Here is a 19,993-nt window from a genome sequence, read left to right on the forward strand (position 1 = left end):
TTTTTGGAAGATGTGTTTTTAAAAAAATGCATTGTAGCTGATATGCATTGTGTTTGCATTCTTCCTGAACTTTGTCCTGTGTTTTAGACCTGGGGGCAGTGGGATGTGTGTCAAAATGTGCATTTTGCTGTCATTCGGTACTGGAAAGGATGTCATGTTGCTGGAAGGCGCCCACTGAGACGTCCTTGAACGCTTGTCACGGGCGCTTGATGGACAGTACACGGTGCGTGTAGTACACAGCAGTAGTCCTTGTTGCCTGAATCACATTGACTGCAGCTGCGATGGAAATGGGACGTGATGGGCCGTTGGGTTAAAAATGTCTTGCAAAGTGATTTTTATTTTTATTTTTTCCGTTTGTTCCGCATAGCTAACTACATAGATTGTAAAAATAAATTGTCGAACTCGCGATAGTCGCACACTTGATATACTGGCATTCATAGTATAGCACAACCAACAAAGTCCAAAGACGCAAATCTAATCGAGAAATAAAAAATGAAGGTGAAGATGTTGCATGTTGCTATATGGTAAGAAACTAATATTTTAATGCAAGGAGGGAGAGTTATAACTATAGTATGTATGGCAATGCGCCTATTATTGAATGTGCATGCAGTATATTATGCATAATGTTCAGGAAGTATTTATCTCACACACGGGAAGTGGTTGTATAAATTAATATGAAATGGTATCTTAATGCTAATCTTAAATGTTGACCCATTTTCCCACTGATAAGAAAATGAATTGAAGGAATCTGTTCCAGGGTCACCATCATAATTGTTAGTAACTTAACTAAGTCTGCAAACAAGATAGTCATTGTATTAGAAAACTACAATAACGTGAAACTACTCACCACACCATTTTCATGTTGCATATTAGCCGTTATGGTAATAGCTACATGCCGATTAATTTCCCTCACAGGATGAAGTTTAAAAGTGTGATCCCAAAACACTTATTTCAAACTCGCATTACTCATAAAACTAAATGACTTACAGATGAATTGATTTCCAAATGCACCCACAGAGGCACATGCACATGTGGGTAAAACTTTCTGTGGCAATCCAGGTTTAACTTGGCTCCTCCCCAACATACAAATCTTGTCTCTCAGTCGAGATGCATCACCTCAACATACTTACTACTTTTGCTGAACAAACATTTTGCGTTGTCCCTCCGAACCAAACTATTGAAAAATTAAAATGCACCCCCCCCCCCAGCCAAAAAAAAACAACAGTCCTATTCAGCATGCAAATTAAAAAAGCATCATCGACCTGCATGATATCTGCCTTTTTTAAGTCAGGTTTTTGTAAAAATATATTTTCCCCAACTACTGTATATTTTAGTTTGCTATTAAGAGCCAACCTAAAGTTTTGTAAATTCCCGGTTTCATTCCATAAATTCCCTTTGTGTTGTAAAATACCCAAATTCATTGTCTCAAAAAGTCACAATGTTACGAGAGTAAAGTTGTAATATTACACAAGTCATCTTTTTTGCTGCGGGTGTCACATCTGCCTCCACCCTGGTGATATTTTGAACCGTCACTTGTGGGGCTTTTTTTTTTTTTTTTTTTTTCTTCTCCTCTCTTCTCCTCTCTCTCTCTTCCCCTTTTTCAAGGACAGACATGCCGTGCGGCAGCTCGTCACGCACACTTGGTCAATCGGATCCTCGGCGGAGGGTTCGTGCCTCCCTCGCTTCAAGTGCTGGCTCGCATCAGCACACGCTGAGCTCACTGTTTGCCTTGAGGTCGCGCTTTAACGAGTTTGCCGCTTAGTCACAAACGCTCCGTTATGAAGCTCAAATGTTTACAAACAGCATCCAAGAGTACTAGCGGTGGAATTAAGTGAAAAAACGTAATATGATGGGAAAGGATTGTTTCATCTCACAAAACTGTTTAATGGTATTATACTTATTAATGATGAGTATTCTTGTTCCGAAAATGTTTCTGACAGCATTTAATACTACGTCATTTTTTTAAAAACCCTAATTTATTCTCGTAAACTTTACCAATAATTTTCTTGTACGATTAGAACTTTAAGTCCTTAAGTTATTGCAACATTCTCAAAAATGTGACTGCAGTGGTTCCTTGAAATACGAGTTTGATTTGTTGCATCACCACGCTTGTAACCAAAACACTTCAATTACATATCTTATTGAAATGAATAGAAATGCCATTTATTGGTTTTAATAAGGAAAATAGCACTTTATAAAAGCGTACAGTAATGACCTAATTATATAGAATGTAAAGAATTAAAACTGTTTTTGTCACATTTTTTTGCTCCAATTCAATGGATATTGGTGCTGCTCTTTCTGTTGTGGACACCTTGGCCACCTGGGGACAGTATAATGCAGACATGCGGATATACATGGTGAACACAACTGCCCAAAGTTGTTCTTTGCAGAGGATAAAGGATGTATGCCTGAGTATTGTCGTCTGTCCTCGTGTCGCGTCATGGTTTGTGTTCAAATATCCGTTGCTTAAAGCATCAACACCGATGCAATGTGTTAGCCTATCAGTGGCGTTTTGATCGTGTGTTAGCATGAAGCTAGCGCAAGGCAAATGTGTGGTTAAATGTGTAATTCTCAAGTTTTGTTTGACAGTAAACCTCAATGGAAGTGGCATTTAACAGCTTGAACTCTCTTTGGTTTGTTCACTCTGCCAACCTGCTGCTTGTTGCAAAGTGAGACGAGTTAAATTTTGGTTCACAGGTCAAAGCAAAAAATGGGCCGAACGACGGCTCGTATATTGAAAAAAAAACAGTCTCAGTCTCGGACATTCATATCTCGCACCACCGTTTTCTCGTAATATTACAATTTAACACTGCAATGGTTTTCTGCAAAAAATTGACTGTACTCTGGTACGTTGCAACTTTATGCTTGTAACTCTAGTTTTCTCAGCACAACAGTTTGATTAAAAACAAATGAATAGTGTTAGGAATGTGCTAATGACTATACAGTATAAGTGGGCATGAGTAAAAATAATTTCTTCTGTCTGGCTGGACTCTTACCTGCTCAATACTACAGTGCATTTAAATAGGCGTAGGCGTCACACAAATGAGTCGGTATACGTTTAATTTATTATAGTTTATTATTTTATTCTTATTATATTGTCAACTGTCCAAACAATACAAAGTGAAATGTGTGCAGGTTTTCACATAACGTTATCCTGCATTTTCACATGGCAGGGTTACAAAAAAATATCCCCAATATCGTGCAGCCCTATCTTGTAGTATCGCAACTTTATTCTGGTACTACTGGTATTACAACTGCATTCTTGTAACATGTTCTTTTCTCAAATCCAGTTCCCATGAGATTCCATCTTTTTTTATATATCTATATCTGGAAGCATTCCAACTTGCGACTTTATCTGTCAAAAATAAGACATTGTAGTAATATTGCAACTTTTTATTCTTTTAAAATTACCGGTTTTTGTTTCGTAACATTGTGACTGGTTTAAAAAAACGTAGTCTTGCAACATTTCAACAGTTTTTCTCATAACGTTGCGACATTGTTTTCAAATGTTTTTTTGTTTGTTTTGTTTTTCTAAACAAAAAATTGCTTATTTCCCATAACATTCTTTTGTCATCTCGTAACAAAACTTTTTTTTTTCTAAAAATCTAGTTACGTTCCATCTTCGTTCTCATAACATTGCGACTTAGTTTTAAAAAAAAAAACGTCAGGATTCTCACAACATTCCAGTTTTTCCCCAGTATCATGTTTTTTATTATTATTTTTTTTAATTTATTTTAAAATCTTCTTACATTTGTAACATCCCAAGTTTATTCTCGTTCATTTTATGAATTCTCGCAACATTACATTTTCCTCATAACGAGAATAAAGTTGTCAGGATTTTTCCAGACTTGGAATATTTCAATTAAAATGTGATGTGATGAGCGTTTTACTAGGCGACCTACTAGTGAACATTTTATGTGAACTCTGGGGGTTAGATGAGCAAACGAACCTTTTTCCTATGACAGTATAACACCTTTTTCTAATATTACGAGTCCACTCTTAGTATTATGTCCTGCTAATTGCTTGCACTCGACAGTGTAACGCTCCATAGGCAAATGTCTGTCTGACTCTTTTGTCAAGCCGCACACACGGTCAGCGCCTCGCGGTGTTTGCGTCTCGCCAAGATTTCCCATCCAAGTGTTTATCCAGTGAAATATTTGTGTCTGCAAGCGAGACCGTGGCCAATGATTGTGCTTTTGCGCTGAGAATAAAAAGTGGAATAGCGAGTTGTAATTTCTGGACAATATGTTCTCTTGTTCCCTGCCTCTTACATTTTGGCGTTGTTGCTAAACTTATCGTTTGAAGCCAGAATCTCAAAATGTGTCCTTTAGTAAAAATCCTGTATATTTTGATTGTCTTTTTGTGCTACTTTATACTATATGCTACAACAACAATTGGAATAAGTTGGTAATATAGGGACTTTATTTTTCAGAAGAAATTTTCATGGATGACAATTTTGAATTATTTCGGTAACGTCCGACTTGGTTTCCTCCTTCATTCGCCCAAAAATATTGTTGTTGTAATGTTATGGACTATAGTTTCGTAGCATTCCAATTTTGTGTGTGTGTGTGTGTGTGTGTGTGTGTGTATATGTATATATATATATATATATATATATATGTGTGTGTATATGTATATATATATATATATATATATATATATGTGTGTGTGTATATGTATATTTAAAGTTATTGAAACTAAAGACACTTTTTAATGTATTCCTTGGCGCCTCCTCTCACTCATATAACATCACTTTGAGGCAATGAAGACTGTAGTTCACACATTCCTCCAGAGGCGAAGCATGCTTAAAGCCTTTTTTTTTTTCTTTCTTTAAGGTTTACTGTAAAACTAGCAAAAGAAAAGCAAAGCTTCACCAACCAAACTACGTAGTTTTATTTCAATGAAAATCCGCGAGCTGGATGATTATCGTACGGTCCGAAATGCCATAGACAAGTTAATGGAAATGAGCGCGTTCATTGTAAACCTTCAGACAACTCAAGTTTAACACGGATGCTCAAAGCCGCATGTTTTTTTTCTGCTCCACGGGAACGAGGAATATTATTGGAGCTTAGTAAGGGACCTTCTTTGCCTCTTCTTCTCTCATCCAGAGCACACTGTTGGCCGGCATGTTGCAGCATAAGTTGATAATAGGCTGATTTATGACTGTGTCGAGCGGTTTGCCACCGTGGAAGTGCTTGTTTAGTGTGTTGACGGTGTGCAAGCAGATAGCTGCGTTCAAACAGATGGTTCAGGGAGACAATTGTGCTGAAGTAGACGTCCGTTCGTTATGCTCGCGGGACAAAAATGCATTGCCACAAACGGGCGAAGACGGTAAGGGTGATGGCTCTCATTCGTTTGTTTTGCTGACTAATGAAGAAAGGTGTTTATTTGGTCACAAAAAAAAAAGTTACCATTGCCACTTTTGTCACTTTTGTTCAGATTTTTTTCTTGTTGAACTTCGTGGGTGGACGTTTATTTTGAACTTTGCACTGCTGTCGACGTCAACTCTGTTGACATCCAGAAATCAATCGTTTTTGCACATTTGGCTCCGTAGTCTCTGTTGTGCTTGGTTCAGTTGTATCTTTGGCCAAACTGTGTGTGCCTCCAAACACTAGGTGGCAACGACGCTGCTCCTTTATCAACAAGGAAGAGTTCGTATGTGGTCTGGATTTGCTGACAATTCCAGCAGTTCGTGATAACTTGATTTTATTTTATTTTTTGCACAAGGATATGCTTTTTCTTGTGGTTATAGTGGCTGTGCAATATGTTAACCAAATTCCTCACAGAACATTTAAGTATAAAATAAATTATAGAATTTTAACAACAGATGCAGTACAGTGATCCCTGGTTTATTGTTTGTCTTTAAATAACGTCCACGTTCTTAAAATTATTTTAAACTTATTAAAAGACACTTTTTAAACGCATTGGAAATTTATTTGAATGCAAAGAAATTTGCGAGCATAAAATATCGAAAATACTCTAATCATAGTTTAAGACTTAAATTACCCACATTTAAACTAGGCAGAGTCAGTCACTTGACTTTGAGCATCTGTCGTTAGAGTCCTGATCTGATACCTTGTTACATGCATTAAGAAGACTGTACATCCAAATTTTCTTAATCCTGTTTTTATTTTTTATTCAAATAAGTAACCCAAGTTCCAGCGTACCTTTTTGTCTAGTGCAGCAGTGGTTAAAACCTGTCTGATCCTTCCACTTAGTGCAGTAACAAAATAAAGATGTCAAATTAGAGTACATTGTGTGAAATAAAACTAAGCTGTTGTTGTTCCATTTAGTAATATCTTTATACCTCAGTATTATTTATTTTATTTTTTTGCTTCGTGACTTTAAAAATGAAAGGAAAGACGATCTTTCTCACCCAATACTGATAAGCTGAAAATTAGGTATCGGGACAACTCTGATTTAAACTTATTAAAACACGCATTTTAAACTCATAAATGTTTTTAACACAACATTTGCAAGCATAAAATTTATAGAAAATACTGTACGAATGTCATTTCACTTTCTTTTTTTATTTTTTTTTTTTATTTGAACATTAACACTGCGATTGAATATAGGAAAATAAAAAAAGTCCTTAATGGTTCTGTTTAATGCATTGCACATAAGTTAAATATAAACTGTACCTAAAATGTTTGAAAACAAGCCGTTCTTAAAAAGATTATTGCAAATGTATTGTGCTTGATTAAATACAACGGAACTGTACTTAACAAAAGCCACAAATTTTGAATATTGAATTCAGTAATTTTTTCACATACCAATAGAGGGAGCTTGTGTATCACTGAGAATCACTGCAAAAGTTGATAGAAAAATTGTTTTTGTTAAAATTGGAAAACTCGTATGCGGATATGATTGAAAACAGAAGATCCATATGTATCGTCACTTTTTGAACAGAGAGGTTTTCCTTTAAAATATTGACTTCTTTTGGCTTGCTTTTTCTCTCAAGTGCACTGATTGTGCGTGGTTCTTGGAAGTGGTGATTTATTTTTCATTTTTTTGTGGCAGTTGGCCGTCAACACTCGGGGATGTCGCTTATCCTCCTGGATTTTTCTCACGCCTGTTGTTGTTGACTTGTTGGGGGGATGATGACTGAGCGTCGGGTCGTGGCGCGCGTTCGACGCCGAATGTTGCGTGTGCTCTGTTGTGATCTAACATGTTCTGTGTCCACATTTCAGACACCGTCTCCGCACTAACATGGCAGTCAGACTGTGCGATGTGGCTTCTCTTCTTAGAAGTGGCTCGTGGGCATCCGAGCCTTGGACCGGGGTTTGTGCCACTTCCTTGTTCTCCCGGCCTTACCCAATCACGTTAGCTCTTCTTTCTCCCTTTCCTACTCATCAGTGACTCTGTATCGGTGTGGTTGAAAAACTTAGGGCCGATCGGGGGGGCGGGGGAAGTGATGTTAGTTGGTGTAACTTCACGTGGTCCACGGCTCCGGTGTGTGAAGAACGGTCGAAACCGCAGTTTTACCAGACGCCTCTCCTCATTCTCATTTAGCAGGTAATTGCAGCCATGGAAACGCAGCTGTCCAACGGGCCCACGTGCAACAACACTAGCAACGGGCCGTCCAGCATCTCCAACAACTGTTCCTCGCCCGTGGAGTCGGGTAGCCTGGAGGACAGCAAGACCAACCTGATCGTCAACTACCTGCCACAGAACATGACCCAGGAGGAGCTCAAGAGTTTGTTCGGCAGCATCGGAGAGATAGAGTCCTGCAAGCTCGTACGAGACAAAATAACAGGTAACCTCGTTTAGCCAGTAAAATCCGGGATGCTCCTTCACCGGGAATTTCTGAAATGATTCCTCAAGCACCATCTGTTCACTAAATGATAAAGTTTGGGCTGTTGGGCCTTGGAGTGAAATTTCAGGATGAACTGAAAATGCACTCTTGCCTTTAAATGTAAACTGTATTGGACCCTGTGTCCAACTGCGATGCTTCAAATGGGATGTTTTCAGAGGAGAGTGGCCACTGAATTTAGGGTCATCAGCAGATTGGAACAGAGCTAGAGACTGGAAGAGTCACAGAAAGGCACACAAGTACCGTAATCTCGTGTATAATGTGCATTTTTCCCCCAAAAAAATTGTCAAGTCGATAGTATGCATTATACATGAGTATAGGGGGAAAATGGAAAAAACTTTCACATTTATAAATTTATGCCGCCATCTAGAGGTTATGAAAATGCTGTACACTTTCATTCCAAGATGCCACTGTCACCTAGAGGTTATGAGAGAGGTGTACACTTTCATTCCAATATGCCACTGCCACCTAGAGGTTATGGAAAAGGTGTAGCCTACACTTTCATTCCAATATGACGGGTACGTATGACTGCCTATGTACAGTTGTGCTCCAAAGTTACATACCCCGTCAGAATTATTTTTTTAATGTATTTTATTTTTTAATACGACTGATAACCGAACAACCATAATTTTCTTGGTTATATTTTGTTTAATTATAATGCTTTTCTGAAATGCTTGCCAGTTTAATTTGAATCCCATTCAAATAAAATGTAATGTTTCGCCTGGCCCTTCATGTTTTCTTTACAGAATTGTACCCATCTTACAAATTCTGCCTGGGTAATCAAATAAATCAAATAAAAATAAAAAGAGTATTACGGGTTCAAATAAAGTGCTTACCTTCAGAATGATTCTTTAAAAAAAATAACAAAATACAGATACTTTGCTTTGATCATATGGGTAGAAGCATATACATTATATATGGGTAGAAGGCTTTTCCAGAATTTGGAGGTCAACTTTGGGGTTGCGCGTTCTCCATGGGTGCGCATTATACATGAGAAATTATGGTAGATCTCCTTGGGGAAGAACAGTATTTTGTGTAAAAAGTCGTAAAACATTGAACAGTTTGGCATTCAAATGTTTAGGGTTCATGTAATTTGTCAAGATGGTCCGTCGTCTGTTTAACACAGTTGTTTTGGGTTGTTTTTACACTTTAAAACTATTAAAGTAACAGTTTGAGTAAAAACAAGCTCTCCTGTCTCATAAGAGTTCTGGTTGGAAGCTGACATGCGTAAACGGCACGTAAAGGCGCTGTCTGAATTACTATTATCTTGTCTTCCTTATTTTGACATCACTTGTGGTAGTCTGTTAATATACAGAATATTGTGTTGAATCTTGAAGTAAAGCCAAAAGTAACTTCACAGTCAGTTGGGGCCGGGGAGAAACGTGTCATTTATCGTTTTTGCTACATTCACACACACAACGTGACAAATGACTGGTTTTACAGTTTAAATGTGCCGTAATAATCAAGCAAGCGCGATGTGGCGCTTTTCAGGGCAGAGCCTCGGCTACGGATTTGTGAACTACGTGGACGCCAAGGATGCGGAAAAAGCCATCAACACATTGAATGGCTTGAGACTTCAGACCAAGACCATCAAGGTAAGATGTCGCCCCAATCTTTTTAGCGTTCATAAGTCGCGGCATAACGAGGCTGGAGGAAAAACGTGGGTCGCTGGGAAGGGACCTTATTGTTACAAGCGGAGCAGGACTGTTTCTATGGTTTCGTGCGGCGTACAAGCGCTTGTATGCATTTTCCGGGAGGGGGCGGTCATTAGCATTCATCAGGCGGCAGTCGTCACACTCCGTGCGCTGCCCAGGGAGAAAGAAGAAGGGAGAGTGGGCTTGGGCAACAGCAGCTATTACAAAGCTGCAGTGGATGAAAGTGAAGGTGGGGGCTCTCACCCAGGACCACCTTGACCGCCTCCGTCTCTTACAAATTATGCAGGAGCAGCTGTGAAATTTTTTTAAACTGGTCAAAGCAAGCAAATGCATTGAAGAAAAAAATTAATAAAAATTGCCATATACATATGTGCACATAGTCTGCAAGGAATTGTACAAGGTAGGGATGTACAAAGAAAAAGTCAAGATTTTGCACCTGAAAAGACACAAGAAGTCTAACAGTTTGGTTCGAAGCGATTAAGGCTCACTTTGTCCAAGCAACCTTTATTGAGCAGAGGCGCGTAGGGACGGTGCAGCAAATAGCAAAAAAAAGTTATTGACACCCCCCGAGAGTGCTTATGTCTATATTAACGGTTCAAAATGTCAATATACCACAAACTATGATCCCAAAACAATTTGTTTCAAAATCATTTTACTCCAAGTATTTTGATAATTAATTAATCATTTAGAGAGATTGTTTCACTTGGAATTGAATCCTCGGAATTTCAGCCTCTCAACAGTAAATATTCTGATTTCTGTAGGCCCGATTGAATTAAATGAAAGCGGCCTTCGCGTTTAATCAAAACATCTGGTTTTACTTTGGAAAACGTTTAGCATTTTTGCATCTTTTCTGATATGTTACGGATCAAACCAGTGACTGAATCATAATGTATGTTTGTGCATTTTCTGCACTGCCAATTAGAAATAATGTCCCTTAAAAATAAATGAGATTGCATTTTCCCCTAAACGTTCCAGATACAGCACAAATTTTGCATGCCTCAAAAATATTCAAGTGAAGATTGGATGTTTCGTGTGTGTGTATTAATTTCTTCACCCGCGCTTATTGGCCTTGGTTGATTTATGATGACCCTTTTTAGCTTCAGGGGTCTTGCCAAAAGATAACTCCAACAGATGTACTGTATGTGGTAATGCGCCCAGTGCTCATGCGAATGGCACCGTGCCCGTAGGTGTCCTATGCGCGTCCGAGCTCCGCCTCCATACGAGATGCAAATTTGTACGTCAGCGGCTTGCCGAAGACCATGACTCAGATGGAACTGGAGCAGCTCTTCTCCCAGTACGGCCGCATCATTACCTCACGCATTCTGGTGGACCAGGTGACCGGTGAGTCGGATCCTCTTGCGTTTTTCTTTCCTTTTTTCATTAGTTACCCTTAGGCAATGGCTTTTTTTTAAATATATATATATATATATATAAATAATAGCACTGTTCCTCAATAGGGTTGTGGGTAAGCACTGGAGCACCGATAGAAAATCTATCCATTCACATTACATACTGTACATAACACTTATGGACAATTTAGGCTTCAATAAACCTACACAAAATAACCATGAATGTATTTTAAGATGCTTTTGTGCGTTTTAATACAAAACTATAAAACAATCAAAAATTGTCAATTAGCGTTTGCGTATTTTAGTGCAATTTGATAAAACCCACCCAAGCGGGTGGAGAGCAGCCCAAGCAGAGATCTGAACCTCAAAACTGTGAGGCACACGTGCTAAACACTAGGGCCAACGAAAGCACTCCAAAACTCCCAAATTTAAGCCATTTTCACTTTAGTTGTTTGGTAAGCAAAAAAAGGTCTAACAAAGCCACAGAAAGTCTGCCATTTTACTTTGTAGGGGACATTTGAGAGCCACGTTTGCTGGTTGTACAGGGTCTGGGTTTTCTAACGCCTTGCTTCTCGATACTTCAACTACGACCTGGAAGCTTTTCAATAACAAAAAGTACAGTGATTTTTCGTGTATGACACGTTCTCCTGTAGAATACAAGATCCACACCAAAAATCAGGGAAACCCTTGTCAGAAACCCGTGTCAGGAACCGTTTAACCGAAATGTCACTTAATATTTGACAGTTTCATCGATTAAATTTTATCATTGCATATTAGACACGCTGCACAAAGGTGAATTCTTGTCCATTCGGGCTGAAGTTTACATTTCTCGTCTTTCTTTTTTCCATTTGTCAAAAGCTACTTGACTGTTTGATTCAAAGGAGGAAAGTTTACTTCTTGAGGTCGCAATGACCCAGGTCGGCAACGTTTTAGTTATGTTGTACAGAAAAAGTCACGAGTAGATGAGTTCACAAATGAGTTCACTGTATATCCACATTGGCTTTAATTAGGTTTTCTCAAATCCTTTGCCTTTTGTCATTTTTTTTCCTCCAAAGAGTAAAAAAATAAAAATGACACAGCAGGGGCCTGAAAAATGCATCACGGGTGTATCGGTGCGAAATACCAAAATGCAATTTTCCACCTGAGATGTTCATAAATATGCATGGGGTGGGTAGAATATCAAATGGGTGCAAAGTAGCAGGACTCGGGTGCGTTTCTGCCGCTGGAGCAAGAACTGTTCCGTGGCGAGAAATGAAATGCATTTCCGTCATCTGTTTCGCCGCTGTCATGCGAAGACAAACGAATCAACGGAATGTTTCTGCAAGACATTTGCCAAACGCAGGATTCCTTCAGCTACGCATTGTATGGCAGACACTTGTTCTTGACCAGTTTGCTTACAGCTGTACCAACAAGGATAATGGAGAAAAAAAAAATAAAAAATCAAGTCTGTGGTTGTGCCGAAGCCCCCCTCAACAAGCGAAAATGATTTAATCTCGTGTTTGTGGCTGACGGGCTTCCTTCTGAATTACACCTTTTTTTTTTTTGCCTTGGCTTTTGTGTCAAGAAATGTACTTTGAATCTTGGTGACATAATGTTCCCCCCGAAATTGATCATTTGTGAAAACAACTGGGGGGGAGGGGGGTATTGACCAGTCTATAGTTTTTTGAAAAAAAACAAATTGACCTAAATTAGACATACGGGACTTTCGGTTCTCTGCGAGGCTATAGACAAAACAAACATTTGCACCTGTACAGTTTAGTCTTCAGTGAATTTACATAAAATTCACACATTTTCAAAAGTATCTTCAGTGACGTTCTTGTACAAAATAAGTGTAAACCTATCCAAAATAACGTGAAGTAGCATTTTTTTTTGGGGGGGGGGGGGCACAAAGTAAATGTAATTGTCCCATTTATAGAAGTACAACTTTATTCTCACAAAATTAGTTATTCTGGCAGGACTTTCTTTTTTTATTCTGTAAAACTTTATGCATGGGTTTATGAGTACACCCGAAAACGGTCCCTGTGTTTTGTTGCGCAGGTCTTTCCAGAGGCGTGGGCTTCATCCGCTTTGACCGGCGGGTGGAAGCCGAGGAGGCCATCAAGGGTCTCCACTGCCAGAAGCCGCCCGGCGCCGCCGAGCCCATCACGGTCAAGTTTGCCAACAACCCGAGCCAGAAGACCAACCAGGCGCTGCTGTCCCAGCTGTACCAGTCGCCCAATCGAAGGTACCCGGGACCGCTCGCACAGCAGGCACAACGCTTCAGGTAAAAGGGGCACAGCCAAATTAATCGAAATTATCATTTTAATTAGCCACCGGGTGTCATCACAAATAGTTTTTTCTTCACGTGAACACACTCATCCCATTTGAATTCCGTCGCCGACCTAAAGAGTTTGTGTGATGTCGAACTGAAGTGTTTAAATGTTACTAAACATTCACATAAACGCCAGTTCAGGGAGCCTTCTGCACCAAGAACAGACAGCTGCGGGGGTGAGTACATATGGTGACTGAAGACCCCATGAGGCAGGACCACGACGGCCACCACGTTCAACCACAGCTCCCGGTGCAGATGGCTCCCTCTGAGGAAACACTGAAAGATCATAAGACAATAGACCTAACTCAAAAAGAAAAACTTATATAAAACCCAGTGTTCAATAAAAACCTAAGACTGGAAAATGGCATAAAAATAAAGATAAGATGCAATGAATAATACCATGTGAAAAAGATTAAGGAAATAAGTACATTGTACATTAGTGCCAGTCCTCCATGTGAAGATATTTGAATTCAACAAATATTTTATTTTCTCAGTAACTGCATAAAACTGAAATAAAGTGAATGTTAAGTAGCATTTTTACACCTATTTTAGCACTGTGTAAAACTATTTAAAAAAAGAAAAAAAATTAATCTGTTGTTGACCCAAACAGAAATGGCGTACTGTATGAATGTGTCTGAAATAGTGTAGTTTTGCTGAATGTTTTAAATGCTACTTTAACATTCACTTTTGTGATGGGTTGTTGATTTAGTGTTCTAATGCACATCCAAGTTACATAACATTCACCATTTTTATGCTTTATTACCTTATGCTTCACATTCACATTTATGATGGGTTTGCAGTTATTTTGTGATCAAATGCAACTCAACAATCAGAATTTGTCGTGTTTCCTAATTTTGTTTCAAAATGTACATCAATGATACTATTTTGTTTTCTTCCATAAATATTGTCCAAATGTAGCCTCCCCCTCATCTGCACTTGAGTACTAAATAAAGGCGCCTGGCCACCATTTGGAGAAATACTGTACATATAAATGGATTCTGCTTATGATAGGATGTTGACGCCCTCATATCCACTTTGTGTTTTTAGGCTGGACAACCTGCTGAACATGGCTTACGGTGTGAAAAGGTACGTGGATTTTTATTGATTTAGTTTCGCTATTTAATTTACCGTAATTTCTCGTTGACCTAAAAATTCTGGAAAACTCTTCTACCCTTGTATAATGCATTTTTACAATGCATGATTTTGCGTCTACCCATATGATCAAAACATGAAGTATTATCTGTATTTTGTTAGTTTTTTCAAATAATTATTCTGAAGTTAAACACCTTATTTGAACACACAATACTTTTGTCATTTACTTGCTCTTATTTTGAAATTCACAGCCCTACTTTTATTTAGTAAATGACAAAATACATAGTTCTGCTCATATGTTTGATTATCCAGGCAGGATTTGTAAGATGTGTACAATTATTTTAAGAAAACATGAAGGACCAGGTGAAACGCATTTAATTTTATTTTAATGGGATTCAAATTAAACTGTCAAGCATTTCAGAAAAGCATTATTAAACAAAACATAACCATAAAGAAATGTATGATGGTCAGTCATATTTATATATATATATAGTCGTATTTATTAAAAAAATAAATAAAATCACAAATTCTCCCTGGGTATGTAAACTGATGAGCACAATTGTACATATATGCAGTCATATGTACCCCTGTCATACTGGAAGTCATATTACTCATATAGAAGTGACAGACTCTCGCTACAAATGAATCAGTTGTGATTCGAGTTGACTCGTGACTCCCGATTTAGTGAGGGAGGGTGACAAATCCTGAATAATCTTATACACTCTCAAAAAAAGTGTTTCACCAAGTTTTGCTGTGTGTTAAATAGATGAAAGTGGTTAAATTGATTTGTTAAATGAGGTGTGGACTTTGCACACGGCGTGTCACAACATGTCAGGAAGGACGATGCGGCTTCGCACTGTTCTGGGCCGCTGTTGTGCCGCATTGCACCAGCGACATGCACACTTGCGCTTCCGCGAGTAGCTCACCTTGATCATCTCCGGACTGCTTTGCGTCAAACGTCTTTTGCACAGTGACAATAGACGTGTCCCCCCTCTCTTTCCGACCGTCTTTGTCGGCCAAGCTCTCGCCTTGACGGCGGGGTGCGCACCTGTCACGGTGGATGTTCCGCGCGAGGCTAACCGGAGTAGCTAATCTCGCGCGACACTGCCTGAAAATTCCGCCACCTTCCAACAGCGCTTTGACTTTTGTCCTTTTCAAAATTGTAAAAATGTCTTATGGTTATTTTTATTTTTCTAGTTTGCCATTTGGGTTGGGTAGAAAGTTGCACTAAACGCGTATGCCCATAAAATGAAAGTTGTCGGATTTGTGCATTTTAGCCCTGTGTAAAACCAGATGAATGTTAATTGAATTTTTTTAGCACTAACCACATAAAACCAAAATAAAGTGACATTGAAATGTTGTATTTTAATAAGGAAAATGGATGTTCTATAGATTTTACTTTATAAAAACAGTAATAACTAGACGGTTTCATGATTTGAATGTGGCAATCCGATTGAGAGTGCTGTGCTTACCTTGGCCACCAGGTGGTAGTACAGTATAATTGTTATGCAGACACGAATGAAGAATCTTCTACTACTGTGACTCGGCAAGATGCTGTAATATTAGTCACTTATCGTAGAGGATAAAGAATATATCTTGAGCGTTCTTATATGATGTTTGTGTTGCTCCACCATTTAAATCTGTGGCTTCCAAAACTGCAACTATCGATGCTAACCATTAGCATGTTACTGCTCATTAAGATAAGCAGACTTATTTTTTCCCCCATAAGGCCAAGCTCCGTTGTTATAAATGCACAAGGTGTAATTTGCTGAACGACTACTCGTGGACTTGCAATTGCTGTAATTGAACCCAGAAATCTGTCCACTGAGTGTCATCAGCAGGTTGTAACAGTCATCAGTCGATAGGGATTATAGGGTTTTTTGCCTTGTCAAACAGCAAGTTGTGCAAAAAGTACTGAAACTGTTGGACCTGTGTATTCAAAAGTTTGCCCGAGGTCAAATTAAGTGACTGTAATTTCTCATAATGCGCACCCATGTATAATATGCACCCCCAAAGTTGACCTCAAAATTCTGGAAAACCCATGTATATTGCATTTTCACAATGGATGATTTTGCTTCTACCCGTATGATCAAAACATGTTTTGTCTGTATTTTGTTAGGTTTCCCCCCACCCCCCATTAATTGAACCTGTAATACTTTTTTTATTTACTTGCGCTTATTTTAAAATTTACAGCCCTACTTTTCTTTAGTAAATGAGGAAACAGACAGTTTTGGTCATGTTTGGTTACCCAGGCATAATTTCTAAGATGGGTACAATACTTTAAAGAAAACACGAAGGGCCAGGTGAAACACATTTCATTTTATTTTAATGGGGTTCAATTTAAACTGTCAAGCATTTCAGAAAAGCATTATCATCAAACAAAAGATAACCATAAAGAAATTGATGGTTGTTGTTCAGTAATCAGTCGTATTTAAAATAAATAAATAAATAAAATTAAACAAAAAATAACACACATTCTGCCAGGGTATGTAAACTTATGAGCACAACTGTACATATGCAGTCATGCATACCCCTGTCATATTGGAATGAAAATGTAGGCTACAACTTTTTCATAACTGCTCAGTGGCGCTGGCATATTAGAATGAAAGTGTACACCTTTCTCATAACCTCAAGGTGGCATATTGGAATGAAAGTGTACAGCTTTTTCATAACTACTAGATGGCGGCATATATTTATAAAATGAAGTTTTTTTTTCAGTTTACCCTATACCCATGTATAATGCACACTCTTGACTTTTGACAAATTTTTTTGGGGGGGTAATGTGCATTATACACAAATTACTGTGTATGTAAAGGTCAGAGGGCATTTTTCTGTCAGATGTTTTTTTGTCTTTTTTTGTTTTTTTTCTTTATTTGGGGGGGCGCGGCTGTGTTGAACGCACTGCGTTTGTGGTGTGTCACAGCAGGTTCTCACCCATGGCCATCGACGGGGTGACCAGCCTAGCCGGCATCAACATCCCGGGCCACAGTAGCGGCTGGTGCATCTTCGTGTACAACCTGTCCCCCGACGCCGACGAGAGCATCCTGTGGCAAATGTTCGGGCCGTTCGGCGCCGTCACCAACGTGAAGGTCATTCGCGACTTCAGCACAAACAAGTGCAAAGGCTTCGGCTTTGTCACCATGACCAACTACGACGAGGCGGCCGTGGCCATCGGCAGCCTCAACGGGTACCGCCTGGGCGACCGCGTGCTGCAGGTGTCGTTCAAGACCAACAAAACCCACAAAGCTTAAATGCGCGCTCCACTGGCGTTCATCTTTTTTGTTGCTTTAGCTCAACGCGTTTTGTGCTCTCGTGCCGTTCCGTGTTGTTGTGATTCTGGTTCCGTTTCATTCGCTGTTTTCTTTTCCCCGACTGTTTTATTGCGCACGTTGTCATATTTTCAGTCGGTTCTTGGTTTTGTCTGCGCTTACTGTATAATGGATGAAAAGAAAAAAAGACATTCTTAAAGCAAGTACCTTGCCAAAGAGCTCCAAACCTCTTTGATGTGGGTTTAAAAGCGTCTATTTTTATAAAAAAAAGAAATTTGGAAAAACTTTTTACTGGATCTGGAAGATAAATGATGATTAAAAAAAAAACAGTATTTTGACTGAGAAATATCTTGATCTGATACCTTGTGATGCTTTTCAACTTTACAAGAAAGTTTGCAGCGGCATAAACGGTCGCCTTCGGCCATCTTTCTAGCAGCCTTTTTCCCCACATCGATTTGCAAAGGCGTCTGACACAAAAGTAGCAAGAATGCAGAGCGCTCTCAGAACAGGTCTTCCCGGCCGGCGTAGCGGCGGACCCGCAATGTCCGTCCAGACTTTCCCGATCGAAAAGGCTTTTTTTTTTTTTTTTTTTTTTTTTTTTTTTTTTAATATAACAGAATTTAAAAAAGCGTCAGGATAAGTGTGTAAATAAGTAACTTTTTTTTTTTCTTGACTATTTGGCCAAATTGTGCTTTAAGTTTAACTTTTGGAAGTTGAAATCCCTCCTTAGTTTGCCAGATGAGGCATTTTCGGTGCATTCGGTTTGTTTTGTCGATAATCTCGTCTAGAAGAGGAAAAAAGGAAAACAAATCTTGTAGACATTGCTTTTGTTTTACATAAATACATTGTAGATATACAAGTGGTAAGAAAGGCTGACAAACCACACGTTTGAGCTCTTTATCTTTACGTCGGTTCATATTCACATATCTATGGATATATACATTACGTGACTCATATATGAACATAAATGGTCAAACGGTGTATGAATGGCTTTATCCACTGTAGCGGTGAGAACGATATAGTTGTCAATAATTGGATGTTAGGGTTGACTGACTAATACAGAGCAGCAGTGTGCTTATACGCATTATTGCATTATGAATATCTTTGCAACTCTTGTTTAGCTGTTTCTCCCTTTTGTTTTGTTTTTTTGCGCGTCACCTTTGTTTTGACTGTGAGGATGATTCATGGAAGTTGTAAACTTGTTTTAGGTAGAGTTGTTTTGCTATGGTTGGAACCCAATAACTTTGTGTTCAGTATCTAGAAGGATGTACATTTTTTTTTTTTTTTTTAATTATTTTTTTTATATAAATACATTGGAATTGATTTTCCCCTTGTTGAGTACATCAATAAATAAGTTTGAAGGGCAAAGCCAAGTCTGTTTTATTTGGAGGATCTCATCCCCGACCCGAAGAGGGCACACCACACTTTTCCGCCTGAGGATCAAGGTCTTTGGATTTGGAGGTGCTGATTCTCAACCCAGCCACTTCACACTCTGCTGCGAACCGCTCAAGTGAGAATTGGAGATTACTGCTTTCTGTCCATAAAAGTTATGAACATAATCCACTAACAATAACACAGGTTATAACAGAGCCCGAAAGGGTAACGTGGGTCCGCCTTCACATGGGCTCACCACCTGTGGGAGGGGCCATAGGGATCGGTTGCAGTGTGAGCTGGCCGGTGGCCGAAGGGAGGGACTTTGGCGATCCGATCCCCGGCTACGGAAGCTGGCTCTAGGGACGTGGAATGTCACCTCTCTGGCAGGCAAGGAGCCCGAGCCGGTGTGTGAGGTCGAGAAGTTCCGACAAGATATAGTCGGACTCGCCTCCACACACAGCTTGGGTTCTGGAACCAGTCCTCGAGAGGGGTTGGACTCCCTTCCACTCTGGAGTTGCCCACGATGAGAGGCACCGAGCAGGTGTGAGTATACTTATTGCTCGCCGGCTCGGCGCCTGTACGTTGGGGTTCACCCCGGTGGACGAGAGGGTAGCCTCCCTCCACCTTCGGGTGGAGTTGTTTGTGCCTATGCACCAAACAGCAGTTCAGAATACCCAACCTTTTTGGAGTCCTTGGAAGGGGTGCTGGCGAGCGCTCCCGCTGGGGACTCAATCGTTCTGCTGGGGAACTTCAATGCTCAACGTGGGCAATGACAGTGAGACCTGGACGGGCGTGAATGGGAGGAACGCCCCCCCCCCGATCAGAACCCGAGCGGTGTTCTCTTATTGAACTTCTGTGCTCATCACGGATTGTCCACTACGAACACCAGGTTCAAGCATAAGGGTGTCCACACGTGCACTTGGCACAAGGACACCCTAGGTTGCAGTTCGATGATCGATTTTGTGGTCGTATCATCGGACTTTCGGCCACGTCTTGAACACTCTGGTGAAAAGAGGGGAGGAGCTGTCAACTGATCACCAACTGGTGGTGATTTGGCTCCAATGGCAGGGTCCTCGAGGGTACATGGGAGTTCGCCCAACCAGTCTACGTGTGTGTTTTGTGGACTTGGA

General features: G+C 39.7%; 1 protein-coding gene across 7 annotated transcripts in view; it reads left to right on the forward strand.

The window, feature by feature from the left end:
• Positions 1-18,849, forward strand: part of elavl2 (ELAV like neuron-specific RNA binding protein 2) — a 57,064-nt gene extending 38,215 nt beyond the window's left edge. For 4 of the 7 annotated variants that reach the window (XM_061669204.1, XM_061669198.1, XM_061669197.1 and 1 more), the window contains 7 exons: positions 7,191-7,281; positions 7,513-7,756; positions 9,305-9,408; positions 10,656-10,809; positions 12,855-13,080; positions 14,176-14,214; positions 17,144-18,849. In XM_061669204.1, coding sequence (XP_061525188.1) covers positions 7,210-7,281; positions 7,513-7,756; positions 9,305-9,408; positions 10,656-10,809; positions 12,855-13,080; positions 14,176-14,214; positions 17,144-17,471 — 1,167 coding nt within the window. In that variant the 5' untranslated portion in view covers positions 7,191-7,209 and the 3' untranslated portion in view covers positions 17,472-18,849. The remainder of the gene's footprint in view (positions 1-7,190; positions 7,282-7,512; positions 7,757-9,304; positions 9,409-10,655; positions 10,810-12,854; positions 13,081-14,175; positions 14,215-17,143) is intronic. The other 3 variants (XM_061669201.1, XM_061669202.1, XM_061669203.1) reach the window with 3 other exon arrangements.
• Positions 18,850-19,993: the final 1,144 nt, after the last annotated feature.

This window comes from Phycodurus eques, chromosome 23 (genome assembly GCF_024500275.1).
Source record: "Phycodurus eques isolate BA_2022a chromosome 23, UOR_Pequ_1.1, whole genome shotgun sequence".
NCBI lineage: Eukaryota > Metazoa > Chordata > Actinopteri > Syngnathiformes > Syngnathidae > Phycodurus > Phycodurus eques.